Source organism: Nothobranchius furzeri, chromosome 10 (genome assembly GCF_043380555.1).
Source record: "Nothobranchius furzeri strain GRZ-AD chromosome 10, NfurGRZ-RIMD1, whole genome shotgun sequence".
NCBI lineage: Eukaryota > Metazoa > Chordata > Actinopteri > Cyprinodontiformes > Nothobranchiidae > Nothobranchius > Nothobranchius furzeri.
Window position 1 is genome coordinate 27,196,480 of NC_091750.1, and position 17,419 is coordinate 27,213,898.

The 17,419-nt window shown below is 47.4% G+C and overlaps 1 protein-coding gene across 1 annotated transcript in view; it reads right to left on the minus strand.

Moving 5' to 3' along the window:
• LOC107387186 (A disintegrin and metalloproteinase with thrombospondin motifs 2) overlaps positions 1–12,002 on the minus strand; it is a 44,614-nt gene extending 32,612 nt beyond the window's left edge. The window contains exons 1-4 of the mRNA XM_054731010.2: positions 11,806–12,002; positions 10,489–10,958; positions 3,830–4,019; positions 63–166 (exon numbers count right to left, since the gene is read on the minus strand). Coding sequence (XP_054586985.2) covers positions 63–166; positions 3,830–4,019; positions 10,489–10,958; positions 11,806–11,893 — 852 coding nt within the window. The 5' untranslated portion in view covers positions 11,894–12,002. The remainder of the gene's footprint in view (positions 1–62; positions 167–3,829; positions 4,020–10,488; positions 10,959–11,805) is intronic.
• Positions 12,003–17,419: the final 5,417 nt, after the last annotated feature.

Below are 17,419 nucleotides of genomic sequence, written 5' to 3' on the forward strand. Positions count from 1 at the left end.
CTAGAAACCAGAATTCTGTTGGCTCAGCTGTTACTTGGTTTTGTGCAGAACACCACACCTACCTCAATGTAGAACTGCTCATCCATGGTGGACCGCCTTCGGCGAACAGAACCAGAGCCAGGCGGAACCAGAGTCTGGGTAAAATTTAAGGAGCCAAGGAGAGGACCTAAAATTAAACATTCAAAAAGATCAGATCAACATCTGACACTGTTTTTGGTTGCACTTGCATCTAACGGCGCTTACACATTAGCGTCGGCACGGTCGGGGATTGGTCGGGCTGGATGGCATGGGTTCAGTCTCGAACAGGCGGTGTAGTGTTCACATATAAATCCAAGGGACTTCTCAGGAATGCGGAAATTCCTGAGTCTGTGGGTGGAGCTTAAAACGCGCTTGCAGTGCCCTCCATTATAAGGTAAACAAGGGCGGACATAAGCTGTGTTGCTTTTGGAGACTCTGAACCACATTATTTTATTAATTTGCTGTGTGTGTCCTCATGATCATGTGCCACACACACACACACACACACACACACACACACACACACACACACACACACACACACACATACACACACACACACACACACACACACACACACACACACACACACACACACACACACACACACACACACACAGCTCCATGCTACAACAGCATGAAAATGAATCATGCATGCAGGAACCCCCCGCTGGCTCATTCTCCTCACAGATCGGAGGCGGTAGGCGTAAATTCAGCCGGCCAATCAGTCTGTAGTGTCGCCCCGGTCTTAGTCTGACCGCTGGGGAGGAGGTCTGAAGAAGGAGTCGCCTTGGAACTGAAAACGCAAATCTGACCTGTGTGTGAAACCAAGTTCCAGGCATGGAAGGGACCAATCTGACGCTAATGTGAAAGCACCAAGAAGACAGAGCTTCAACTGTCAGTTTGATGAGAACAGCTGATCCACCTACTTTATATTTTCACCCGTGTGTGTGTGCGCATGTGTGTGTGTAGTCTTGTACTTACTACACACGGAGGACCATTTTGAGGTTTTAACCAACAGAGTGAGGTCATTTTTGTGGTCCTCACTTCTTTACCAGTTGGTAGTAGAAGAACTGTGTGACCTAAACTTTAGTTCTGATTAAGGTCAGGCATAATACAGTCACAAAAATGAATGGAAGTCAATGGATGGTCTTCACTAAGATAGAAAGACAGACGTGTGTGTGTGTGTGTGTGTGTGTGTTTAGTAAATCTTGGTCAACTCGGCTAACTTTCCTGGACAGATTTCATTGTTTTTCTTTTTTTCCATACAGAATTGAAACTCGTTCTCAGTTTATAGTAAGTACAAATGCGCACGCACGCACGCACGCACACACACACACACACACACACACACACACACACACACACACACACACACACACACACACACACACACACACACATCACACACACACACACACACACACACACACACACACACACACACACACACACATCACAAAGGGGGGACTCCAGCTGGAGCCAGTAGCAACGTGGCAGTCTGGATTTCACAGCTTTGCAGGATCTGGGCTCAGAGTTGAAGAGCAGTTCATCTCTCTTTCTCTCTCTTTCTCTCTTTCTCTCTCTCTCTCTCTCTCTCTCTCTCTCTCTCTCTCTCTCTCTCTCTCTCTCTCTCTCTCTCTCTCTCTCTCTCTCTCTCTCTCTCTCTCTCTCTCTCTCTCTCTCTCTCACACACACACGCACGCACGAGTACACTCAATCACACACATGCACGCACGCACGAGTACACTCACAATCACACGCACACACACGCACGAGTACACTCACAATCACACACACACGCACGCACGAGTACACTGACAATCACATGCACACAGAAACACACACACACACACACATGCACGAGTACACTCACAATCACACACACACGCACGCACGAGTACACTCACAATCACACACACGCATGCACACGAGTACACTGACAATCACATGCACACAGAAACACACACACACACACAATCACACGCACACACACACGAGTACACTCACAATCACACGCACGCACGAGTACACTCACAATCACACGCACGCACGCACGCACGAGTACACTCACAATCACACGCACGCACAATACACTCACAATCATACACACACGCACGCACGCACGAGTACACTCACAATCACACACACACGCACGCACGAGTACACTCACAATCACACACGCACACACACGAGTACACTCACAATCATACACACACGCACGCACGCACGAGTACACTCACAATCACACACACACGCACGCACGAGTACACTCACAATCACACACGAGTACACTGACAATCACATGCACACAGACACACACACACACACACACACACACACATGCATGCACGCACGAGTACACTCACAATCACACGCACGCACGAGTACACTCACAATCACACGCACACACACGCACGAGTACACTCACAATCACACACACACGCACGCACGAGTACACTGACAATCACATGCACACAGAAACACACACACACACACACACACATGCACGAGTACACTCACAATCACACACACACGCACGCACGAGTACACTCACAATCACACACACGCATGCACACGAGTACACTGACAATCACATGCACACAGAAACACACACACACACACAATCACACGCACACACACACGAGTACACTCACAATCACACGCACGCACGAGTACACTCACAATCACACGCACGCACGCACGCACGAGTACACTCACAATCACACGCACGCACGAGTACACTCACAATCATACACACACGCACGCACGCACGAGTACACTCACAATCACACACACACGCACGCACGAGTACACTCACAATCACACACGCACACACACGAGTACACTCACAATCATACACACACGCACGCACGCACGAGTACACTCACAATCACACACACACGCACGCACGAGTACACTCACAATCACACACGAGTACACTGACAATCACATGCACACAGACACACACACACACACACACACACACACACACACATGCATGCACGCACGAGTACACTCACAATCACACGCACGCACGAGTACACTCACAATCATACACACACGCACGCACGCACGAGTACACTCACAATCACACACACACGCACGGTCGAGTACACTCACAATCACACACGCACACACACGAGTACACTGACAATCACATGCACACAGACACACACACACACACACACACACACACACATGCATGCACGCACGAGTACACTCACAATCACACGCACACACGCACGAGTACACTCACAATCACAAGCACACACACACGCACGCACGAGTACAGTCACACACACACACACACACACACACACACACACACACACACACACACACACACACACACACACACACACACACATCTGTCTTTCTATCTTAGTGAGGACCCCCCACTGACCTCCAGTCATCTTTGAGACTGTCATACGCCTAACCCATACTCTAACTTTAACACTAACCAGTGCCATTCTAACCTTAACCTTAACTGAAACTTAATTCACACTAAACCTCTAAAACCAACCACTAAGCTTGTAAAAAAAAAGTGAGGACCAGACAAATGTCCTCACTTTGTAGGGAATATGGTGAAAATGGTCCTCAGTAGCTACTATGTACAAGAACACACACACACACACACACACACACACACACACACACACACACACACACACACACACACACACACACACACACACACACACACACACACACACACAGATGTGATCGAAACGTTTAACCTTGCATCCAAATGTCTCCCCGGTAGACCAGACCTGTGGGTACGTCAGGCCTCATTATCATGTCATCTTACCTCGGACAAAATCTTTTGTGGTTTGATTGAAGGTTTCCGTCTGACTGACAGCAGATTTTTTTTTGATGATGGCTGAGGAACGGTAAACGATGTGCTTTTGTCCTCCTTCTTCTTGCTGCTGCTCTCCTGGGCTCCACTGGTCCCACGGTTCAATGAAAAACTCATCTCCCCCCATCCGGATCATTCCTGCCTGGAGACACAAGAATCTGACCTTCATCTGTTTAACCTCCATGATCCATTATTGATCCATAGATCAATCTTCAACCAAGTGGTGGGTGTCCTGACTCGGCTCTTTAGCACCTCGCCGGCCCAGGGCTGTGGTTCCCTCCTGTTTAAAAGCAGCTACAACAACCCAAGTGGCAACAAAGTCCACTTTGATGGAGTTCAATGGCCAGAGGCCCTGACATCTGTGGTGACGAAGCGCTCTGAGAGCCTCATTTTCAACACCTTAAGTTATGCCTCCCAAAAAGTTTGATGTGCACCAATTTGCCTATAGGGTGACCCACTGCCCGAGGACACCATCTCCACCGCCCTTCATTGTTATCGTTAGAGCATCCGGACGCCAGACTGTTATTTGGGGATTACAGCTCAGGATTTAACACCACCCTCCCTGTGTGTGTGTGGTAGAAGACAACAGAGCTGAATTTTACCCCCCTCATGTGCTCTAGAAATAAAGACTTTCTTAACCAATCACCTGCAGTAGTTAAGTTTGGTGAATGCTACTCATCCACTCCGAGACCATGCACAGACTCCCCACAGGGTGCCGAGTCCCCGTTTGTACACCTTCTACACTGTTGGTGCCCTCAGCCTCTACCATGGTGGTGGGTTAATCATGGGGGTGATGAGATAACCTATGGGTAGTGTTCATCCATTCATACACACACACACACACACACACACACACACTGATGAGGATGAGCTACGATGAAGCCACAGCTGCCCTGGGGCAGTACTGACAGAGGCGAGGCTGCCGAACACAGGCCGAATTCTCTGTCCTGAGCCGGGATCGAACCTGCAACCTTCCGATTACTGGACAACCCGCTCAACCTGTTGAGCTACTGGTGCATCCTGAACAATCGGGCTTTCAAAATAATGAAGACCAAAGAAAGGATTGTGGAAGGGTAGAGGTGTTCCTCTGTTCATTAAGGGCACATGGGTAGGCTCGTTCAGGTTCCTGGGGACAAAGCTTTAAGAGGACCTGTGGTGGAAAACAAACACCTTAGCACTGTTGAAAGAAGCTTGGCAGAGACTTTCTTTCCTGTGAGGGTTGCACGGGAACCATCTCACGAAGAGGCTGCTGGCGTCTTTTGACCTAGGTTCCAGACACAGTTTGTCTGTTTCTGGCGACTATCAGCGAACACGAGGATGGTCTGCCTGCCCAGCAAGTGCAGCAGGCGCCGGAGGGAGAGAAAGCGTCATCTTTGATGATGATGGTGGCGCGGAAGGACGCAGCGGCTCAGTTCTCTGTGAATGTACGAATATTAGTGTTCATTTTGTTTTTGAACGCGAATAAGAAGTTTGGCGAGACTAATACTTCCTACACCCGAGAGGAAGTATCATGGAAATTAAAGGAGAGGAAGTGGAGAAAGTTTCCAGTGTTAAGCTACTGGGGACATCCATCACTGATGACCTTACATGGACCATTAAGTCCACTGCCCTAGTTAGAAAGGTCCAACAGAGACTCTACTCTCTCCTGAGAACATTAAGGAACGTGGGCTGGCAGCAGAGCTATTGAAAGCTTTTTCATCACTGCGGCATGGAGAGCATCCTGACTTCCTGTCTCACATCATGGTACTCCAGCTGTACACAGGCAGATCGGAAGAGTCTCCAAAGAGTTAATACACAGCCCAAAAGATAGTCGGAGTGCCGCCGCCACCCCTGGAGGACATTTTTAGAACTCGCTGCCTATACAGAGCAACGTACATCCTGGGAGATGTGTCCCACCCTCGCACTTGTTTCTTCTCTTTGTTACCATCTGGACGGCACTGCAGAGCTGTCAAAGCTGTCGATCGACATGGAGAAACAGCTTTGTGCCCAGAGCAACTACGAAACTGAATCTGATGACGTGAGCCTCTAATGATCTAAGGGGGGATGTCTGTGCAAACGCTTGATCCATTTTTGATCGTTTTTTATTCATTTTAATGGCATGAGTGAGGACCTAAGATCATCCACGGAGTACAATAAACTTCATTATAGAAATTGCAACGACAGTAAAGGTGAATTGATTGGGAAAAAAGAGGGGATGCTGGTCGGGCTCAGATGCTAGACTATACAAACAATTTCACCAGCCAGCACTACGGAGCCTTTCTCTGTCAGACGTCAGCTCCATCACCCACAGACTGGAGCTACAGATGGCCTCCGCGAGCTTTGTACCGAACCGCAGCATTATTCTGATCACAGAGTCGTGGCTTCACCTGCTGATTCCTGATGCTGCAGTCGAGCTAGCAGGCCGCACGCTACACCGGCATGACCCAAATAGTGATGAGTATACGACCACCGTACTCTCCTACATCCGGAACTGTGTTGACACTGTCAACGTCAACAAAAGGGTTAAGGTGTTTCCAAACCAAAAACCCTGGATAAATAGCAAAGTGCAATCCCTCCTGATAAGCTGCAACACTGCCTTCAAGTCAGGGACAGGGCAGTGTACAGGGCGGCTAGCGCCGACCTGAGCAGAGGTATCAGGAAAGCCAAGGCAGCCTATAGGAGGAAGGTCGAGGATCACTTTGCTGACTAGGACCCTAGGAGTAGTAACCAGGCGACATCTAGGACTGACGCCTCGCTGGCTGAGTATCTAAACCATTTCTTCGCCTGCAAACAGGCCATCAGCGGTCCGACCACCTCCACCTGCCCCCAGCTGACACTTCAGATGCATAAAGTGAGATGTGTTCTGAGGTCAGTGAACCCCAGGAAGGCGGCAGGCCCTGACGGAATACGTGGAAAGGTTGTCAGAGCATGTGCTGACCAACCGTCTGGGGTCTTCACTAAAATATTCCGTCCTTGTCACTCAACACCGTACCGCCCTGCCTCAAAACCTCCGCCATCATCCCCATCGCCAAGACGACAGCAGTGGACAGCCTAAACATCTTCAGGGCATCTGCACTTACGCCTGTAGTCATGAAGTTGCATGGTGGCGCAGTGGTTAGCACTGTTGCCTCGCGGCACGAAGGTTGCAGGTTCGAAACTCGGCTGCTGCCTTTCTGCGTGGAGTTGCGTGTTCTCCCCATGCATGCGTGGGTTTCCTCCGGGTACTCCGGTTTCCCCCACTGATCACAACATGCCCTGCAGGTTATAAACTGTACGTCGCTTTGGATAAAAGCGTCTGCTAAATAAACATAAACATAAACATAAACATGAAGTCCTGCGAGAGGCTGGCCCGTCAGCACATCAGGGCCTGTCTGCCCTCTACTCTTGACCCTCACCAAGTTGCCTACAGGGCAAACTGATCCACTGAGGACATCATCTCCATAGCGCTGTACACTGCGCTGAGTCATCTGGAGCACCAAGAAAGTTATGTGAGAACGCACTTCCTGGATTTCAGCTCATCATTCAGTTACATCATCCCAGGGATCCTGGTCGAGAAACTGCCTCACCTGGGACTCTCCACCCCGTCTGCCTCTGGGTTAAAGACTTTCTGACGAATAGACCACAGAATGTCAGACTCGGCCCCCACCTTCCCAGCACCATCACGCTTAAGCCTAATTCATACTCCGTCTCCTGGGGAGCGTTGCACAGCAATTCCCCGTCAAGACACCAGAGGGCGTAGCGCTGTTCTGTGGTCTCCTGTCATGTATCCGGTCCATTATGGTGTGTTTATATTGTGTTTTTATGTGTTTAAGAGACTTTATAACACGGACTAATTTGTCCCTCATTCTCCTCCACCTCCTCATGCGCTCGCCACCTCTAAACTCACGTTTCCCGTCATTTCCGCCCACGAATAAAATGCTTGCCTTTGCATCTTTTCACTCCTCCAGTCACGGGGAATAAAATGTTCACATTACAGTTTTTCTGCGAGGTATTCTTCACTCTGCTCCGTGTCTGCCGCTAGATATCCTTGGCTCTCTTTACGCTTTTGACGGTGCGATGGCGGTGGTGTGGATGACAGCGGCATCCTGACCAATCACGAGCTTGAGTTCTCTGTCTCGACCAAGCCCCCATAATTCGGGTCTGGAAATGAAGCCAAACAGGGAGTGAAAAAAATTGCAGTTCTACCCTCATCCACTAGGGGCTGGTGTCAGAAGCGAGCAAATCCTCATTGACTCCCATGTTAAAAATACCAATTTCACAGCAGAAATAAACACGTTTACAGCCTGGTACCAGAACATGTTTTTTTGTTTAAATGATCTAGTTTACACTCATGACAACTCTGAGGGGGGTGAATTTTTTCTCACTCTTCTGTTTAAGTGTATTAAAAGCCTAAAATTCTGTATAATTAATGAGCATCAGACCCACGTGACCACAGAGCTAGCTCCGTGGAAAGGCCTCAGTAGAGCCTCGGCCTGGCCTGGAAACTGTTCCGCTATTTTCAGTCTCTCAACTTAGACCGTTAGTTGGAGCGTTTGTGTATTCTTGTTTGGATATTATTTGTGCAATTTTTGGACAAAATGACTTGCTGTGGCATCAGTTGGACTAATAGAGCTTCCAAGGAGTCTCCACTTCATTTTATCGGTAAGTAAAATTATATTTATGTATTTTAGGTCACTGCCGCTCTTGCACTAGCTGAGCTTAGATTTTATCATGTACTGTTTAACCATGAAGTTTAAATTTAATAGTGAATTTAACATAACGCTGCATTTCTGAAAATGGGTGGAGCTGGGTTCCGACTATCGGTATGGTCCCCTCCCCGGTGGCAGCTTGGCGCATCTCAGATCGCAGCGGCGCTTGTCTGCAGTGCGGCTGCCGGCTTGTGGAGCTCTCGGGAGACCGCTGTGTTCCACCCGGTTTTACCCAGCGGTCAGCCCGGCGTATCTCTGACTCAGAAGCTCTGGTGTTGTGCACAGTTAACTCTGGTTGTAGCTAGGTTGCTATCTCCGCTAGCTTAGCTCCCACCTCCGCGTTAGCTTTGGGTTAGCTTGTAGGTACATCGCTTCAGTTCGACGGGTGTCGTCAGTCGATCCCAGCCTAACGATCCCACCCTCAGCTCCACCTCTCTTCCCTTTTTTCGAATTGTCTGGGCTTGACGGAACCTGTGACACGGTCAAAATGGCGGTGGTGGCCACCTCCCATTTTGGCACAAAAACTTATAATTGGAGCCTATGGAAACCCATTGTCCAGTAAATATGTCGATGGTCTTGACGGACGGATGTTTAGAAAAGAGAGCTTGACTCCGTCCGTCCTTGTGAGCCTGTCGGAGAGCCCTAGGTAGGACGGCGTTGCGTGCGCCCGTCCCAACTACAGAGATGAGGTTGACAGACTGACCGCGTGGTGTGTAAACAACCTCCAACTGAAAACCACAAAAACTAAAGAAGTTATCTTGGATTTCAGGAAAGGCAGCGCTGACCCGGCCCTTCTCTACGGGGACTGTGTGGAGAGGGTACACTCCATGAGGTTTCTGGGTGTGCAGATCTCTGATGATCTCTCCTGGACTGCAAATCCTATGGTGGCAAAACAGGCCCAGCAGCGTCTCCACTTCCTGAGCAGGAACGACCTGGAGGACAGGCTGCTGGTCACGGTCTACAGAGCCACCTTAGAGAGCATCCTAGTATATGGCAGCACAACAAGGTATGCAGGTAATCAGCTGCAGACAGGAAAGTGCTGCAGAGGGTCAACAGCACAGCTCAGAAGATCACTGGCTGCTCTCTGCCCAGCCTGGAGGACATTGCCCACTCTCCCTACCTCAGTAGAGCCGGCAATATCATCAAGGACTACTTTCACCTCAGTACCCAGCTGTGTGACCGGTACTGCCAGGCTGACGGTGCCGGTCACGTAAAACCAGGACAAATAGACTCAGGGATAACTACTTTCCCAGAGCCATCACCGTAGTAAACAACCACAGAACCAGGTGGACCCACTAACCCGAATCACACACGTACTGTTCAATACTGATCATGTGCACTGGCATGTATACGTGCTATTGTGTTATTCACTATGCTAAAACTCTGCTTACAGTAGCGACCTGCACTAAACCAACTAATGCTGCTGCTCTGTGCGTTTGTACATCTTACTGTTGGTTTTACATTTATAATATTATTGATTTATTTTCCTGTATTCTTTTACATTTAGCACCAAAGGGAGTGGCCCTCCAATTTTGCTGCACCCTGTACAACGACAATAAAGGCTATTCTATTCTATTCTATTCTATTCTACAGGGCCACCATTGAGCCAGTGCTGGCGTACTCCGTCACCACGTGGTTTGCTGCCTGCTCAGCAGGGGGTCATCAGATCAGAAGACAAGATCATTGGTTGCTCCCTGCCCACCTTGGAGAGCACTGGCAGCTCCAGATGCCGGAATAGAGCCCGGAATATTGTAGCTGACTCTTCTCACCCAGGTCACCCACTATTGACCCTGCTTAAGTCCTCTAGTTCTTGGTGACTTGTACCACCACAAAGAGATCAATCAGTGAGAGAGCAAATGTAACCCATCATTACTCTAATCTGCATCGACCAGACCGGTCTAAGGCACTTGTGTGATGAAACCTTTCAGGTCAGCTGACACCTACCAGCCCGTCACAGCTGCTGATGGCGACAGACGTGTCCTCCATATTTGCCACTGTTCCAGTGTAGAAGCAGTGGTTGTTTCGGATTGGTTCAGAGTAGAATTGTCCTGACTCCTCCCAGTCCATGGTTGCAGTGGGGGCAATGAGGCGGGAGTTGGGCCAGAGCCTTAGATGGAGCTGTTGACCAAACACTGTCACGTTGTAGAAAAGCTGCGCCTCATCTTCTGCCTCTGGACCCCGCCCCTTCCAACTGTTGCTGGATGAAAGTGAAGAAGGCAGATCCTGGTGTAATGAAGGCATGCCTGTTTGAGTCCTGACATTGTTCGAGTCAGTAGGCAGGTTTGATGACGTGGTGTGTCTCTTTCTGCGTCCGCGGTGCTGGGTGGACAGTGATGCTGACAGAAAACGCCCCTTTGAGTCGGTTCTGATGGGACGAGTGATACTGAACTCCGACAGAACCTGCTGGAGAGCATCTGAGAGACACAGAGACAGTTTCAGTTTGTGTAAGAGGTCTCTGGGTCCAGATGAGATCAGTCCCCAAATCACAATCAAAGAGGACTGATGCTTCTACCAACCAGACGGGTTCATTTTTACACTTTAAACTTTAAGAAGAACTGGAACCTAAAGATGAATGGATGAACCATCTGTCTGCAGCCTTAGTGGGAACGGATCACGTGGTTCTGGTCATAGTTGGTACCGTTTCAGTGATGTATTTATGTGTTGTTAACCTTCAGTCTGCCTCTGTTCCACCACATCACTTTATTTTTATCATGATGAAGTTCCTTGTTTCTAACTGAGCACAGTGTGTTCTCTGATCGTGCTTACCTGTGATAGGCTCCGCCCCCTCCCAGACCAGCAAAATGTTTTCTCTTGTTGGTTATTTCAAATGTTATTTTTTTCTGTGTTTCTGCATGTGTGTGTGTGTGTGTGTGTGTGTGTGTGTGTGTGTGTGTGTTTCTCCAGGAACCCCCTGAATCCTTCAAGACCTACTTCTGGTCTACTCACTGATCTATGACTACACAAGCTGTTCTGACCCATCCAGTCACAGGACAAGCAGGCACACACACACACACACACACACACACACACGCACGCACGCACGCACGCACGCACGCACGCACACACACACACAGAGCCTGGGAGGGCCCAGCGAAAACTTGGATTCAAACAGTTCACATTCTCCAAACATCTGAAAGTCATAAAGACTCACGTTTCTGAAGAGTTGAACACTCAGAGCTAGCGTGTGCAGAGGTCAGAGACTGGAGGACTGATCCACCACAGCAGAAGAGCGAGTGAGACTAGAAAAGCTGTAAATCTGACCTGAGTGTCTGCTGATGGAAATGGTGAGCAAAGATTTGATGTGGAGCAGAAACAGGAGGATCAGTGGTCCAGAACCAGGTAGCTTCATGACGGGAGACCGAAGGACAGACGGAGACGTCCTGTGAGACAAATTCAGACTGAGTAGCAGAGCAGAAACTCCTCCACTCTGTCATTATCTCCTCCCTCTGAATACCCGTGTGTGTGTGCGTGTGCGTGTGTGTGTGTGTGTGTGTGTGTGAGTGAGAAGTGCTGTGATTCTGCAGAAACTCAGATACTGATCAGAACAAACTGACATCAGAGCTTCTGAACCAAACAGTTGGTTCTGCTGAGCTTAGTGTCTGGATCTGAAGTTGAGTCTGGAAAAGATCCAAAAGGTGCAACTGAGGAGAAAAGAAATGCTGCAGCAGCTCAAAGAGATGGCGCCACCTGCTGGAGAGTCGCTGAACCTGCAGCACCAGGTCCAGTTCTGTCGTCTCCAGTGTTGGGCAAGTTACTTCAAAACTGTAATGCATTATTTATTACTTGTTACCCTCATTTTAAAGTAATTCATTACATTACAATATTACTGATTTTAAAATGTAAGGCATTACACTACTTTTGCATTACTTTAAGTTACTTTCACCAAAACAACTTCAATATGAGTCTGGTCATGTGACGCTCAGTGAGCTCATGACATATATGTGGAAGGTGATGTGGTGTCTGAGCTAGGACTGCTGTTAAAACAGTCAGATATAATAACAGCGCTTTAAAATGATTGTTTATTAAATAAAAGCAACAACAATCTGTACTCTCAGCATGCTGCCATCTTATAGGGCCATCTGAGCAGGGAGCATGGGCGTAATGTTATTTTTTGGGGGGGGGGGGGGGGGGGCATGTCCCCCGCACTTTTTCCAAAGTCAAGTTTTGACCCCTACACTTTTTACCATCCAAAAACAATATTACGCTATATTAAATTGACACTGGTTTAGCTCTAGGACCAAGTGGAAAACAACCGTTTGTGTTGAAGCCTGTTTCCCATTAGAGCATACTGTAAAGATACCCCCCCCCCACACACACACACACACCCCCCACACCCCACCCTGTGTCTCCCCACTTCTAAAGTGAAAATTACATCCATGGCAGGGAGTGAGGTGGTGGGGGCTCCAACCCTATATTTGCCTTGGTCCCCAAATGCCTTGATACGGCCCTGGATGTGGGACTGACTTCTGGGGTGATCTGATTCTATGACATGTATAAATATTAAATGCTTATATATTATTGCTTTTCACTGGTAAAAATGTGTATTGGGGATAAATCTACCTACTTTTTTCTTTTCAAGCACTTTGTTTTGTTTTCTTGATTTTATTTGAATAATTTCCGGCCCTTTCTCTCTCTAACCTTCCTGCATGCTGCATGTTTCCTCCGTCTTCCAGAAAAAGTGTTCCCTAGATTTCCTACTTTCTAACTAATCAGCCAAAGGGATCTACCGAACGCAAATAAATAAATAACTAAATAAAACGCTTAATATGCGCTGCGCTCCAGCAGCAATGAGTTGAAATCACCGGGGCACAGATTATGAACTCAGCTGAAAAGTACATGAAGTACCAGAGAATATGGGCGGATATAAACGATCGTAAACGAATGACTTGGTTTTGGTGGAGCGATTTTGTGAATATAACAGCGGCCGCGCGCAGGACGCAGCTGGAGTATTTGAGCTGTTACCGCTGCGTCCTCTCTGCTCATAGAATGCCTGCAAAGCTGAGTCCATAAATGACGTAATGTATGTGGATACTGGATCTTTTTTCTGGCTTCCCGCAAATTGAATTTTTAGGAAACCCGCATCTTGATTCTGGGTTTAAAAATGCGTTGTAATTACCGCGTTACTGACAATTGTACCGAGTAAATATTACCATTTTCTTTCCCTGTAATGCTTTACATGACCACATTAAAGCAAAAAGCAATGCATTACAGTAATTAATTACTTTTGTACCGCGTTACTCCCAACACTGGTCGTCCCTGGATGTCATAGAACAGTCCCAGACGGGTGTCTAACCAACTCAACTACTAATCCAGCTGATGATGTTATCCATGTACACGATGGCCTCGACAACTTTCCGTCTGGTTTTAGAGTGAACCACATCACCAGCCCTTTTACATGACACACCTGATGGTTCTGGTGCTACTGGATCTAAGCGCTGCCTTTGATACACAACATTCTTTTGACCCGGTTCAAACACACCGGACTCTTTGGTGCTGTCCATATATGGGTTACTTCTTATCTCACAGACCAGGGATGGGAACTGACTTTTTGAGAACCAGTTCTTACGGCTCGGCTCACTAAAATGAATCAGATCTTTTGGCTCTCAAATGGCTCCTCATAGTTTTTGTTTCTTAAATTAATTTATCGCCAGAAATGATGCAAACAGCATGTAAGCTAATCTACAATATACGTTATATCAGCTGTTTATTATTTACATAACTTCATTTCTTCAACATGAAGCAGAAAGCTACAAAAACACATTTTAAATGACAAAAACAAACTCTAAGTTAAATATTTATTAACTTTGAACTATTAAACTGTCCTGTTGCATATTCCACATTCTGCCTTTTAAATGTCACTGTAGTCAAAATGTGTCCAAACCTTGCTGCCTGACCTGTTTTCAACCTTCTCCTCACCTTTATGCAGTTGTAACAGACATAATGGGGCTGTGTCCCTTTAAGACTTTGTGGGTTGCTTAGGAATGATGTCATAATCCAGATATTTTGTGCGTGCCATCCCTCACCCTGCTTTCACTGATCGGAGGTGTGCTGCAACCCCCACCCATCCTTTCCCGGTCTGACGGTCATCAGAGGCCCACGGTGTGTGTGCACGCCATGTGCAGACATTCAGCCATTCATCAGCAGCTCGGGGACCTGCAGGTAGTCTGTTTGTCAGTCCTGCTCCTCCAAGGGGAAGCCGACTCTAATCGGTCACATCAACGAGCTGGCTTTAAGAGCCGTTTCATTTACGACCGACACATTTCAATCACAGACAGAACTCTTATGTTACGTTTAGATACCTGCTGCTTCAAGGCCCAAGAAAATACATGTGGTGTGCCCCTGGGTTCTCCACATTTGGCCTGGGGGAGCTGTGAGCTGCAGACACGGCTGTGCTCAGGTATCATTTGGTGGTGCTACATATTTTTCCATCGCTATTTGAGGATAATAAGAATAATCCTAAATTTATTTTCAGTACAGTTGCCAAACTTACACAGAATCATAGCTCTGAGCCATCTATTCCCTTAGCCCTCAGCAGCAATGACTTTATGGGATTTTTCACGAGTAAAATTAATTCTATTAGAAACAAAATCTTTAGCATCCTCCCCAATGTGATTTCTTCTTCCTCAGTAAGTGAGGCAGCATCAGAGGTGACTGTAGAACCTCATCTGTGCTTGAACCGTTTTGATCCAGTTGAGCTTTCAGAGTTATCAAAAATATTAGCTTCATCTAAACCTTCAACTTGCATTTTGGATCCAATCCCAACCATATTATTTAAAGATGCATTTCCTTTGGTTACTGCCCCCATTCTATATATAATCAATCCATCTTTAGTAAATGGATATGTACCACAGGATTTTAAGGTTGCTGTAATCAAACCTTCACTTAAGAAGCCTTCTCTGGATCCAGATGACCCAATGAATTACAGACCAATATCTAACCTTCCATTTTTATCCAAAGTCCTGGAGAAAATAGTGGCCATCCAAGTATGTCAGCATTTAAACACTAATGCTCTGTTTGAGGAATTTCAGTCTGGTTTTAGAGAGTATCACAGCACTGAAACTGCATTAGTGAGAGTTACAAATGATATTCTCATGGCCTCTGATAAGAATCTTGTGTCTGTTCTAGTCTTGTTAGATCTCAGTGCTGCCTTTGACACAGTTGATCACAATGTTCTTGTAGAAAGACTTGAACATGTTGTAGGGATCAAAGGAACAGCGCTAAGCTGGTTTAAATCCTACCTGTCTGATAGATATAATTTTGTAAATTTACTGGACAAATCTCCATTTTGTTTTCTTTAGTTCTTCGTTGTGTGATGAGGGTTTATGTTTAACTTTGCCGACATGTTTCAGTGTCACTGCCGTCTTCGTGAGGGTCACCGTCGGATGTTGGTGGCATGACTTCCTTTCATCAGCAGTCAGCAGAGGACAATGTCGCCCTCTGCTGCCCGTGCCCTCTTCGCTGATCATCGTGTACCATGAACTGTCCAGCGTGTAGACTCCATCCCCGTTCATGGTCCTGGATCCACGCCTCCTTATCTCAACTGCTTCTTTGATTCATCTTTTAAACTTTTGTTGTTCAATTTAATTCAAGTTTATTTATAAAACGCCAAATCAGGACCAGAGTCGTCTCAAGGGCCTTCACACAGTAAACATTCCATTACAGGTCATTAAGCCAATCAGTAACAAGTTTCCTATATAAGGAACCCAGCAGGTTGCATCGAGTCACTGACTAGTGTCAGAGTCTTTACAGCAATCCTCATACTAAGCAAGCATGCAGCGACAGTGGAGAGGAAAACTCCCTTTTAACAGGAAGAAATCTCCAGAGAATCCTGGCTCAGTATAAGCAGCCATCCTCCACGACTCACTGGGGATCGAGAACACGAACACGAACACGAACACACACACACAAACACACACACACACACACAAACACGAACACACACACACAAACACACACACACACACAAACACAAACACAAACACACACACACAAACACACACACACACACACAAACACGAACACACACACACAAACACACACACACACAAACACGAACACACACACACAAACACACACACACACACACACACGAACACGAACACGAACACGAACACACACACACACACACACACGAACACGAACACACACACACACACACACACACGAACACGAACACACACACACACACACACACGAACACGAACACACACACACACACACACGAACACGAACACACACGAACACGAACACACACGAACACACACGAACACGAACACGAACACGAACACACACACACAAACACACACACACACACACAAACACAAACACACACACACAAACACACACACACACACACACACACGAACACGCACACACAAACACACACACACACACACACACACGAACACACACACACAAACACACACACACACACAAACACGAACACACACACACAAACACACACACACACACACACACACGAACACGAACACGAACACGAACACACACACACACACACACACACGAACACGAACACGAACACGAACACACACACACACACACACGAACACGAACACACACACACACACACACACACGAACACGAACACACACACACACACACACACGAACACGAACACACACGAACACGAACACACACGAACACACACGAACACGAACACACACGAACACACACGAACACACACGAACACACACGAACACACACACACACACACACACACACACACACACACACACACACACACACACACACACACACGAACACGAAGACACACACACACACACGAACACGAACACACACGAACACGAACACACACGAACACACACGAACACACACACACACACACACACGAACA